Source organism: Sciurus carolinensis, chromosome 11 (assembly GCF_902686445.1).
Source record: "Sciurus carolinensis chromosome 11, mSciCar1.2, whole genome shotgun sequence".
In the NCBI taxonomy this organism is placed as follows: domain Eukaryota; kingdom Metazoa; phylum Chordata; class Mammalia; order Rodentia; family Sciuridae; genus Sciurus; species Sciurus carolinensis.
This window is the reverse complement of record NC_062223.1, coordinates 50,171,296-50,184,296: the sequence shown is the minus strand read 5'-3', so window position 1 is coordinate 50,184,296 and position 13,001 is coordinate 50,171,296. Positions and strand designations below refer to the sequence as shown.

Here is a 13,001-nt window from a genome sequence, read left to right as displayed (position 1 = left end):
GAACTTGGAACTTGTCCAACAAGCCCTCCTCCAGCACTGGGCACTCCCCAAGTAAATGCCTGGCAGCCAAGCTCTGGATCCCTGGCACAATGCCCACCCTGGCCTTTCCCTTTTGTTGCCATAAAGGCTGTGTGTTGTGAGTAAAATCACTGAGCAACCAACTGCCTTCCGAAGAGCTCCAGGTTCTCTGGCAACTGCTGCATATTTCAGCCAAAACTGTAGAGAAAGGGTATCAGATTAAGTGAGAGTGCCAGGCAAGCCCAGCCTTCTCCTAGCCCCATACAACTAACCTACTACTCTCCAAAGAGTCTCATGTTGGAATAGTCTATAAGCAAGTAGATGCCACCTCTGATCTACTCAGGTAAGAGTTGGTAGCTCCTGCCTATCAGATGCACATCTGAACATCAAAGTGAGTTTGCAGTCAAATAGTGATCACAGCGAGCAGGTGGGAGAGAAGAGAAAGAGCTTCTTCACTTGTTCCTGTTGCTGTGCTGCTGCCAGACAGGTGGGAAATGTGTTTCCTTCTATCAAGAAAGATTCTAAACTGAGGTCATGTTTTCCACTGAGTCCTGGGGTTTTATGGTTTGGGGAACCTGTAGTAGTTAAAAGTACTTTCTCTTGTTAACTGCTTCCCCTCCAGGCCATAAAAGCTCTTTATGTTTCATTTTTGAACTTCCAAGCTCCCTTCAGGAGTTGCTACACCTTCAGATTGAGACATCCTTCCTCATTTGCAAACCTCAGCTCTGTCTGGGGGGCAGGGCTGCTACAGAGCTGCCAGGAGCAGAAAGGCTTCCAAGGACAAGTCCCACATCAGACTAGAAACTAGGGTAGATCAGTCCTGCGATGTGACGGGCACTGGAAGGCTCCCTCTCCAAAGGACACCTAGGAACAAATCTGACGTTTTCTTTACTTGGTAAGTTTTGTGTGGTTTAGTGCTTAAAGCATATTTGAGAATAGGTAGGGTTGAGTTTAACTTTCTTTTATTTGAAGAGCTTGTAGATTCGGGTCTGTGGATTGTGGGTAAGGGGAAGCAATCAGTTGGAATTTCAGTCATGTGTAGCTCACAGCCTTGGGGCTTCGATGGGGATGGTCCATCAGGCATCTGGAAGAGACTTGATTTTGGAATGTAGTGAATCTGATTGCTTCTTGGCAGCTTCTCTTTCCCAATTTTGTTTGACTTAGTCTGGTCTTCAAATTATTTTGTAATCCTGCAGCTGATCCAGAAAGTATACAGAGTGGACAGACAGAAAACTGTCTTACAAAGCAGACTGGGGATAGGAGAAGAAAGGATTTGAAATGTTCCCTAAATAGTTCCTAACACAGCCCAAAGAAAAGCAACTGCATGTTGCTTAGCCATTTGGTAAGTCCAAAAAGTTGAGTGTGTAATGCACTTCTTTAAAATGCTGGTCAATTAATAAGGCCACAGTACACACATTCCATCATTCGTTCCTCTAAGAAGCTCAGGAAGAGACATTATAGGTATTTTGAATTGATTTGATTAAAAACATAAGATTTATCAAATATATATATATATATATATATATATATATATATATATATATATATGTGGTCTGGTTCAAAGAATTGAAAAATCTTCCAGTACTCATTACATCAGTAAACAAATGCCTTGATAATTCAAGTTCTAGTCTGAACATGGGAATTCCACTGGAGTGAAACCAGTGTTTCCCATTTTGTAATTTATGGAGGAAGTTTTTGCATGAAATTTGATACTTTAAATGAGATAAAAAGCAAAATGGTGAACCTTCTCCAGAGAAAGCTGATGGTTCTCTAGAATTCATTATTTACATGAGAATGTACTCACACGTTATTATGTATCTCAGCCACTTACCACATCAAGTTAAAAAATAAATTTAAAAGAAATTTTAAATCTCTAAGCTAAAGGACTTTGGGTAGCCAATGTCATTAGTTAGCTTTCCCCTCCAAAGATTATGTTTCATATTAGTTGAAATTAACATTTGAAAAAACTGCTGCACTCTCTTTTATCAAAACTAGAAAATGTTGACTTTATGTGTGGATAGGGAGCTGGTCAAACTGGGTTTGGAACAACCTCCCCACTAGCCAGAAGGTGGGCTTAGACTAATCACACCCAACATCTCTGAGCTTCTGTTTTCCTTGCATATTTGATGAAGGCACTGAACCTAGTAATATTACAGATTGTTTCTTTCTGTCTCCAAGAGTTTGAGTTACTTTTCTTTCCAAGATCGATGCATGAAGTCATTTTCAGTGCTACTTTCTTAATTCTCCAAACAATGCTGGAGAGAGAGGGTGACAAATTTAAGTTTATAAAATAAAAAAAACAAAAAAGGAAACAAAAAAGGACAAAACCCACACCCATCACTGAAGTAGAAGAATCTCAAAAATAACTTAGTTGTGCCAAACAGAAGTCCCAGATAAAATCCATAACTCTGAAGAGGAAAAATCTGGTGGGTGATAAGGAAGGAAAACACACACACACATACCCCAAGTGATGCTGTGAAATAAAAAGACAATTATCCCATCAGATAGGAAGCTGCCAAAACCCCAGAGCTGTTACAGAGGACAGGCAAAACTATTCCTTCCCACCAATACCAAACTGATATTTCAGGCACTAAATTGTAATTGTAAAAGCAGTAAAATAATAATTAAGTGTAAAATAAGTATTTTCATTTCATATGTTCTTTCGTTTGCCAAAGAAATTCCACTGATAATAATGTATAATAGCTAGATGCAACTGCTCTTTTCAGAAAAACACAGTAGCTTATCAACTACTAAATTGTCATGATGCTTCAACTGGACTCAATTCTATCAAGTCAGGTGGGTTAAGTCTATATGACGTCAACCAATCATACTCATGTATGAATTTTCAGAAAGAATTGCTTTTAAATACTGATGGTACTTGATTTTTTTCTCTTGAATTTTCATCATGCTTGCTCCAGTAAAGCTTTAAATAAACCAAAAAAAAAAAACTTAAAATGGAAAATTATTTCCCCATTTCACCATGCTTTTGTTTGCATTACCTTTCTCCCTTGTCGTAATGCTGAGAAAGAGATCGTGAAGAGTAGAAATGACTCGCCAAGTTCCTGCATAGATACCTAAATCATTATTTAGCTTCATCAACACCCAAGTTTTTCCGGTTCTTCCACATATCCCATGGGCCTCAGGCAGTTTCCCATTAGGATGTTGCCACCTCTTTTTGGTCAGATGGGTTGGAGGAAGAGTCTCAGGTTCCCCTAATGACTGAAAAGTACTTTTCCCTCTTCAGTTCAAATGGCCCAGAGAGAAGAAGAAAAAGATACATAAAGATCAGAACAGTTGGAAATGTGACTAGTTTGTTGTTGCAACTTTCTATAGGTGTGATCACTTCAACAACAGATATGAGCATAGTGCCATCTTTAAGTACAGGAATGTTGTTCATCCTGATAGAAAATACATCCTTTGAACTTTGCACCCATTAAATATCAGTGTTTCCAATTTCAAGGTGCATAAAAGTTCTTACAACCACAAAAACTTTCAAATCTATTTTTTTTTAATTTTTTTTTATTTTACAGACTGCATTTTGATTCATTGTACACAAGCGGGGTACAACTTTTCGTTTCTATGGTTGTGTATAATGTAGATTCATACCATTCACGTAATCATACATGTACATAGGGTAATAATGTCTGTCTCATTCCACCATCTTTCATATCCCCCCTCCTCCCTCTATGTAATCTAAATTTCCTCCATTCTTCTCTTATTCCCCACTCCACCACCCCCATTATGTATCATCATCCATTTATCAGGGAAAACATTCGGCCTTTGGTTTTTTGAGCTTGGCTTATTTTACTTAGCCTGATATTCTCCAATTCCATCCATTTATGTGCAAATGCCATAATATTATTCTTCTTTATGGTCAAATAATATTCCACTGTGTATATATACCACAGTTTCTTTATCCATTCATCTGTTGAAAGGCATCTAGTTTGATTCCTCAATCTAGCTATTGTGAATTGAGCTGCTATAAACATTGATGTGGCTGCATCACTGAAGTTTGCTAATTTTAAGTCTTTTAAGTATAAACTGAGGATTGGGATAACTGGGTTAAAAGGTGGATCCATTCCAAGTTTTCTGAGGAAACTCCATACCTCTTTAAATGGATCAAGGACCTAGGAATTAGACCAGATATCCTGCACCAAATAAAAGAAAAAGTAGACCCGAATCTTCATCATGTTGGCTTAGGACCAGACTTCCTTAACAAGACTCTCCAAGCACAAAAAATCAAAGCAGGAATCAATAAGTGGAATGGATTCAAGCTGAAAAGCTTTTTCTCAGCAAGGATACAATCAATAATGCAAAAAGAGAGCCTACAGGGTGCTAGAAAATCTTTTCCACACTTCAAATAGAGCACTAATCTCCAAAATTTAAAAAGAATTTACAAAACTTTACACCAAAAATACAAAGAACTCAATCAATAAATGGGCCAAGGAACTGGACAGACACTTTACAGAAGAAGATATACAGGAGATTAATAAATGTATGAAAAAGTATTCAACATCTCTAGTAATTAGAGAAATGCAAATTAAAACAACTCTAAGATTTCACCATACTCTAATTAGAATGGCTATTATCAAGAACATAAGCAATAGTAGGTGTTGGCCTGGCTGTGGGGAAAAAGGCACTCTTGTGCATTGCTGGTGGGGTTGCAAATTGGTGCAACCACTCTGGAAAGCAGTATGGAGATTTGTCAGAAAACTTGGAATGAACCCACATTTTGACCCAATTATCCCACTCCTCAAATCTATTGATGTGCACATTACTGAAGCAAATTGAGTTCAAAATATGTACACATGCAACTTGGATGATAAAATAAATGAGATTTTTAAATTGTCTAAATGTAAAGAGAACTCAAGATGGATTTTACTATCATCTGTATGCTATTTCCTAGCCTATTTCTACTTCTTCTTACTTGGATAATTACAGTAGATTTTCTTTGGGTTGATATGAAGATTCAGCGAGTTACTATATGAAGCCCTTAGAACATAGGTGACATAAAGAAAGCATTTGGTACATGCAAACTATTAATTCTACTACTATAACAACTGCTTCTTTTACTTCAATTATTACTATTATAATCTAAGTGTCTGGGTACTTGAAACTCATATTATTTTTATTTTATTTTATTTTTTCCGAGTTTTATTGAGTTATAATTTACAAATAAATATTTATATATTTATTGTACTCAATGTGATATTTTGATTGTGTATATATTGTAAAATAATTACCATAATCAAACTAATTAGCTCTCCTGGGGACAGTGTCTAGAGGCACTCAGAATGGTCCAGCATTTGACGTACCATGGTAGGCTTTCCTACAATGCAGCCTCTAACAAAACTAGACTGTCTCAAACCCCTGGTAATAGAATCATTTACCTTTATGCAAAGAAGGTTGGGAAAGCACCAAAATCTGCATGTGGTGTGTGCCCAGGTAGACTTCGAGGGGTTTGTGCTGTGAGACCCAAAGTCCTTATGAGATTGTCTAAAACAAAAGAACATGTCAGCAGGGTCTATGGTGGTTCCATGTGTGCTTAATGTGTCCGTGACAGGGTTAAGCATGCTTTCCTTATTGAGGAACAGAAAATAATTGTGAAAGTGTTGAAGGCACAAGCACAGTCAGAAAGCCAAATTAAAAAAAAAATTAAGTTTCTTTGAATAATAAAATGTCAAAAGGCAAAAAAAAAACTAACTAATGTCTATCACTTCACATAGTGTGTGTGCATGCATGTGTGTGTCCTGAGAATACCTGAGATTAAATGTTCAGTATCTAATATAGTATTAAACATATTAAGTATACTATATTAGCTCTCCAGAATTTATTCATACTACCTAACTGAAACTCTGTACCCTTTGACCAACATCTCCTCCTTTCCCCAATACTCAGGTCCTGAGTTTCTGTGAGTTCAAAATTTTAGATTTCACTTATAAGTTAGATCATACTGTACTTGTCTCTCTGTGCCTTTTAGTTCACTTAGCATAACGTTCTTCAGGTTGATCCATGTTCTCACAAATGACAATTTCCTTTCTTTTGTATGACTAGATAATAGTCTAAAATACATATATATGTATAAAATATATATATACATATATATATATATATCATTTTTTTCTTTATCCATTCATCCATCAATAGATACTTAGGTTGATTCTATGCCTTGACTACTGTGAATAATGCTACTGTTAACATGACACATTAGCGATCTCTTCAACACATCTGTTTATTTCTTTTGGATATGTACCCAATAGTGAGACAGATGGATCATGTGGTACTTATATTCTTAATTTTTTGAGGAATCCTATTTCTGTTTTCCATAATAACTATAAAAATTAGCATTCCCCCTAACAGTATCTAAGGCATCCCCATTCTCTATAGCCTCAACAACACTTATATTTTGTCTTTTTATCACAGCCATTCTAATAGGTGTGAGGTAATAGCTCAAGGTAGTTTGGGTTTGTATTTCTATGAGAGAGAGAAAGAGATATCATACTGGGGATTGAACCCATGGGTCCTTTGCCACAGCACTACATCCCTAGTCTCTTTTATTTTTACAATTTTATTATTTTTTGAGGCAAGGACTTGCTAAATCGCTGAGGGTCTCATTAAGTTGCTGAGAATGACCTCAAACGTGTAATCCTCCTGTCTCAGCTTCCTGAGTCACTTAAGATTACAGGTGAGCACCATTGTGCCCAGTCTCTGATAATACAGGATGGAGCATTTTTTCATAGACCTCCTGGCCTTTTGTAAATTTCTTTTTTGAGAAATATCTATTCAGGTCCCTTTTCCATTTTTTAATGGGGTTATTTGTTTTCTTCCTATTAGACCATCTGAGTTCCTAATGTATTTGGGTTATAAACTCCTTATTAGATATATGGCTTGCAAATACTTTCTCCCTTTCTGTTGATTATCTCTTTACTCTGTTGATTATTTCCTCAGCTGTACAGAAGGTTTTTTTTTTTTTTTTTTTTTTAGCTTGAGGCAATCCCATTAGTCTCGTCTTGATTTTTAGTCCCTGTGTTTTTTAATTCATATCAAAATATCATTGTCCAGACCAACATCATGGAGTTTCTCCTTATGTTTTATTCTAGTAATTTTCACTTGAGTGCATTATTTTAAATCATTCTATTTTTTAAGTAATTTAAAATTATAATTTGTTCTAATTAGTTATATATGACAGCAGAAAGCATTTTGACTCATTGTACACAAATGGAGCACAACTTCTTATTCCTTTTTGTACAAATTCAGAGTCACATCATTAGTGCAATCATACATGTACATAGGGGAATAATGTCCATCTCATTCCACCATCCTTCCCATCCCCAAACTCCCTTCTCTGCCCCACTCCCCTCTGCCTAATCTAAAGTTCCTCCATTCTTCCCTTACCACCACCCCCCATTATGGATCAGCATCCACATATCTGAGAAAACATTTGGCTTTTGATTTTGTGGAATTGGCTTAATTCACTTAGCATGATATTCTCAAACACCATCCATGTACCTGCAAATGTCATAATTTCACTCTTCTTTAAGGCTGAGTGATATTCCATTGTGTATATATACCACAGTTTCTTTATCCATTCATCTATTGAAAGCCATCTAAGTTGATTCCGCAGTTTAGCTATTGTGAATTGAGCTGCTGTAAACATTGATGTGACTGTGTCACTGTAGCATGCTGATTTTAAGTCCTTTGGGTATAGACTGAGGAGTGGGATAGCTGGGTCAAATGGTGGTTCCATTCCAGTTTTTTAAGGAATCTCCATACTGCTTTCCAGAGCAGTTACACCAATTTGCAGTCCCACCAGCAATGTATGAGTGTACCTTTTCCCCACATCCTAGCCAACATTTATTGTTGCTTGTATTCTTGATAATTGCCATTCTGACTGGAGTGACATGAAATTTTAGAGTAGTTTTGATTTGCATTTCTCTAATTGCTAGAGATGTGGAACATTTTTTTCATATATTTGTTGATCAATTGTATATCTTCTTCTGTGAAGTGTATATTTAGTTCCTTAGCCCATTTATTGATTGGGTTATTTGATTTTTTGGTGTTAAGTTTTTTGAGTTCTTTATATATCCTGGAGATTAGTGCTCTATCTGAGGTTCATGTCATCATTCCATTGTGAGATGATTTTTGTTTATGGTGTGATAGAAGCGTTCAGATTCATTCTCTCAACCAAGATATATAGTATTCTATCACTATTTGTTGATGAGACTGTCTTTTTCATTGTGTATTATTAGAAACTTTGTCAAAGACCAATTGACCTTAAATACATGGATTTATTTCTGGTTTTAACTATTCCATTCCATGGATTTATGTCTGTTTTTATGCCAGCACCATGTTATTTTAATTGTCATAGCACTGTAGTGTATTTGAGTTACTTGGTACCTCCAACTTTATTTTCATTTGTCATGATTGCCTTGGCTATTTGGGACTTTTATGGTCTTATGCAAATTTTCTGTTTCTTTGAAAACTATAATTGGAATTTTGATAGAAATTGCATCCCTTTGTGTAATATGGACCTTTTTAGCAATATTCATTCTTTTAATTCATGAATCTGAGGTATTTCATTTATTTATATCTTCTTCAACTTATTTAAATCATTGTCTTATAGTCTTTGGTGTGTAAATCTTTCGTTTCCTTAGTTGTACTGAATTCTATGTGTTTTCATTGATGGTAAGATAAATTGGATTATTACTACTATTATTACTAAGGCCATTACCTTGACCTTAGTATGCGATACTTTTAATGTCATTGAATTAATTTTTCTAGCATTTCATTGAGGATTTTCACATATGCATTCATCTACGTTAGCCTTAGTATGCTCTTAGTACCTTCTTAGAATATTCACTAATAGTATAGAGAAATTATATATTTGAATGCTAATTGTCCTGCAACCTTACTAAATTTGCTTGTTACTTCTACAAGTTTTTCTGAAGTCTTCAGGGTGTTCTGTGATAATATCATGTCATCAATGAACAGAGACAATTTTACTCCTTCCTTTGATTTTTTTTTTTTTTTTTTTTTTTTTTTTTTTTGCCTAATTTCTCTGCCTCGGACTTCCAATATTATGTTGAACAGAAATGGTCAGAGTGGTCACTCTTGTCTTGTTCCTGTTATTAGAGAATAAGATTTTTACTTTTAATCATTGAGTGTGATGATAGTTAATGGACCTATTATACCTACGTTGGCCTAAAATTTTCTAATCTTTTAATTTCCTGGCCCAGTTTTAGTTTAAGGGTAATGCTGGCTGCATAAAATGAGTTTGGAAGTGTTCTATACTCTTCCATTCTTTGAGGAGGAGTTTAAAAAGAATTGTGTCAATTATTCTTTAAATAAATGAAAAAATTCACCAATGAAACCATTACGTCCTGGGTTTTTCATGGTTGAAGGGTTTTGATTATTGATTCAACTTCCAAACCCATTAGTACTCTGTTCAGATTTTTTATTCTTTAAAATTCAACCTTCCATATGTCTCATATAGAACATATATGTAAATGTATTTACAATTATTAACCTTCTTGATAAATTGACTGACTTATCATTATATAATGACCTTTGTCACCTGTTACAGTTTTCTAGTTCAAGTCTATTTTGTCTGGGTGTAAGTAACCACTACTTTTTTTGGGGGGGGCGGTAGTTACTCTGCATGGAATAGCCATTCACATTCCTTTATTTCCAGTCAATGTATGTTCTTAAAGCACGTCAGAGAAACGTTTGGCATTTGTTTTTTTGGGTTTGGCTTATTTCACTTTCTTACCAAGAAGATTATTATAAAGAAAACAAACTTTCAGGCTATATGTGCTAGTTTTATGTGCATTACTATTTTGAGGTATCTTTAGCCTTTGGTTTTTGTCAACAAATTTTAGCAAATGAATAATCCAACAACTTAAGAATAGATTAGGTAAAGACCACAAGGATAATGAGATACACAAACTAGGATACATGCATATAACTTTTTCCTTCCTTTCTATTTTGTCTGTGGGCATCTACGTTAATAATCATGTGCTGTGAAACCTGAATATTCCGTCTGTCTGCTTGCCACTCATTGGGGAAAACCTTGTAATAAAAAAGAAAACCTGGTATATATACTGCAAGTATAGCAGAGATATTCACTTCTTGGGTGTCCATATGAACAAAAGCATTCTGTGCTATATTTCTTATCTTTAATAAATTGCATTAATTGCTCTTTTGGTACAGATATGGCAAACTTAAATAGGTAAGGAGTTTGATTTTCTCACGTAAAAAAGAGGTCTAGACATGACCATCCATCCCTGGTAATGTGATTTCACAGAACCATGGGGAACCCTGACTCCTTTCTAGATTCGTATACTTCTTGATGCCTCATGGCTGCAAAATGACAGCCCCCCCTCCAAACACCTCCACATTCGCATCCAGAAGGAAAGGAAAGGAAGTTAAGTAGGGGGAAATAGCATGAGGCACCTAAGTCTACCTTCATTTAAAAGGTTTTCCTGCCCAGAAACTTCCAAACATATTTCACTGGCCAAAATTATATCATACCCTAATCTAAGTTATAGGAAACTAGAAATACAGCTATATACTCATCACATGTTTCTCTGAAGAAATGAAAGCTGATCACAGATCCTTTAAGAATTACTCAAGTAGTCGTCTTCTCTACTGAGGTGTCCTGGAGGCTCTTAGATAGCTCTCAACACCATTTCTCCCCAGCCTTATTTTGTGTTTACTTTCATAACCATCTCAGTTTTCCTTATGGTCTAGAATTTCATGGTCATCTTTGTACCCTCTAGCGCAGTATGTGCAAAGAAGGTATTTAATGTGTATTTTAAAGGTAAATTTAATTTTTATATGAGGAGGAAGAAGAGAACTATTTTTTGCATTCACGCATGATTGTATCCCACTGTGGTGAAACCATGAATTGAATAACTTGATCAGGGACAGGCAGACTACAGTATATGGACCAGATATAGTCTACAATCTGTTTTTGTGCACTCTGTGAATTGACAGTATTTATTACATTCTTAGAGGGTTTAAAAAATACAACAAGAAATACAACAAGAATATGTAGTAGAAACTGTATGTACCCTGCAAACTCAAAAAGAGGTACTATCTACCCTTTTGCAGATAATATTTGGCAACTCCTGACACAGATTTAAAAAATAGAAATCTTATATTCCTAATTTTTGTCCTTAGGTATAATGTGTTATTTAAGTATCTGCTTATACTATCCCAGTTTCTATTGGAATCATTACTATCCTTTGAAACTGGGTTATGTGAGAAAATCTGCCAGCCTACTCCTCCTCCTATCAGAAAAAACAAATTCCCTACCCATTTCACAGAGAAATCAATGTCAGGACTTCCCTAGAACCCCACACTCAAACTCATGAGCTAAATTTTCAGATTTTAACTAAATTATAATTGTAATGATTTTTAAGTATTAGTGCTCTCCTGTCATTATGCAAATTTTTAAAAAGTAAGAGTTCACAAGCAGATATATACACAAGGTCCAGTGAATTGCATTTCTGCATTAGATAATTGAAGTGTACTAAATGAAGAAAGCAATCTTTCTTGCCTTGACTCTCTTCCGTTACCTGAATAAAACATTCAAGCTAATGATTTGGGAGGTACATGTATAACAGTCAACTAAAGTTCCTTTTTTTTAATATTGTGTAAAGTATTTCTAAAGTCATTTTTAATGTTGTATAAAATCTTCCCAGAAGTTCAAGAAAAGCAAGGATCAATTTTGTCTTGCTAAATATTGAAGCACCTAGTTGCTGTTGCAGTACATTGAAGGAAGTTTACAAACATTCATTTTTGTGTGTGTGTATGTGTATGTGTGTTTGATATACAATAATCTCAAGGCAATGGAGTTTCATTTCTATTGTCACATTATCTTTTATTAATGATGAACTGATCATTTTCTGAAAGACATTAAGAAGTTCTACTTCCATGTAAATTTTATTTTTTCTATGTAAGTTCTAATTCTTACATAGCATCCTGGAAAATAAAAATGAAGAAAGTAAAATTTAGGGCACTGACATGTTTTCTGAAATTCAAGTAGAAGGTCATTAATGGAAGCAGGATCAACATTGAGATGCTAAGTTCATAATACTACTGTGAATCTTTTGCACTAGATTTCCTTTCCTATAGATATTGCATGTCCACAAATTTGGTGGATGTCTTAATTTTAAAAAGGTCATGTATAACCAATTAAAATGAAGGTACATAAAAAATGCTTCATAAATGTTGCAAGTTAACTAACCAAAATATCAAAGCACACTATATTGATGTACACCAAAGCAGAAAATTTTTGAGAATAAACCAAACAAGTTCCTTGCATAACAGAGTTGTTGAAAGTATTGAAAACGTACTACCTCAGAGAAAAAAGTAAATAATAAACCAGGCAGGGTGGCAGCAGCTCAGGATGTTGAGGTCAGAGGATAAGGACTTCAAAGGCAGCCTCAGCAACTTAGCAAGACCCTGTCTCAAAATAAAAAATAAGATGGACTGGGAATGTGATTCAGTGGTTGAGGGCTCCTGGGTTGAATCCCTGATACCAAAAATAAAAAACAAAAATAAATAATATATAATAGATCAGTTACTTATAGTGTGCCTTGAAATAAATTACATTAATATTCCCTTAATTAAAATACGTTTATTATTAAGTATTACGGAAACATCTTTTCTCAAAGGCCATTTACAATTGGACATCAGTTAAAATAGCAAAGGCATGATTGTTATGCTATGAATTTGTGGAGCATTTTTTTCTCTTAAAAAATTCCAGAGCTTTTATCAAACATAAAAGTACATATGTCATTGGTTCTGAATTTATTATCTAAAATTTCTGTGAGAAAAACAAGGAATTCTTTTCATCTGGATCCTGGCCCAGCATTTTTATCTTATTTACTTTTAGCCACTGTGTTTCTGTTTACAGCATCTGAAATGCTCTCATCAGAACAAAGTCCCCAGCATTGATAAGTCAAACCACAGGCTCA

At 35.1% G+C, this 13,001-nt stretch overlaps 1 protein-coding gene and 1 pseudogene across 5 annotated transcripts in view; both read left to right on the top strand.

Moving 5' to 3' along the window:
* The first annotated feature begins 201 nt into the window (after positions 1-201).
* Positions 202-13,001, top strand: part of Bbox1 (gamma-butyrobetaine hydroxylase 1) — a 75,167-nt gene continuing 62,367 nt past the window's right edge. For 2 of the 5 annotated variants that reach the window (XM_047519365.1, XM_047519362.1), the window contains exons 1-2: positions 222-361; positions 681-913. Coding sequence is in view for 1 of the 5 variants with exons in the window: in XM_047519361.1 (XP_047375317.1) it covers positions 340-361 (22 nt within the window). In the remaining 4 variants the exon portion in view is untranslated. Of the gene's footprint in view, positions 362-381; positions 506-680; positions 914-1,218; positions 1,361-13,001 lie in introns of those variants that run through there. The other 3 variants (XM_047519361.1, XM_047519364.1, XM_047519363.1) reach the window with 3 other exon arrangements.
* On the top strand, positions 5,313-12,981 carry LOC124958343 (60S ribosomal protein L34-like; annotated as a pseudogene).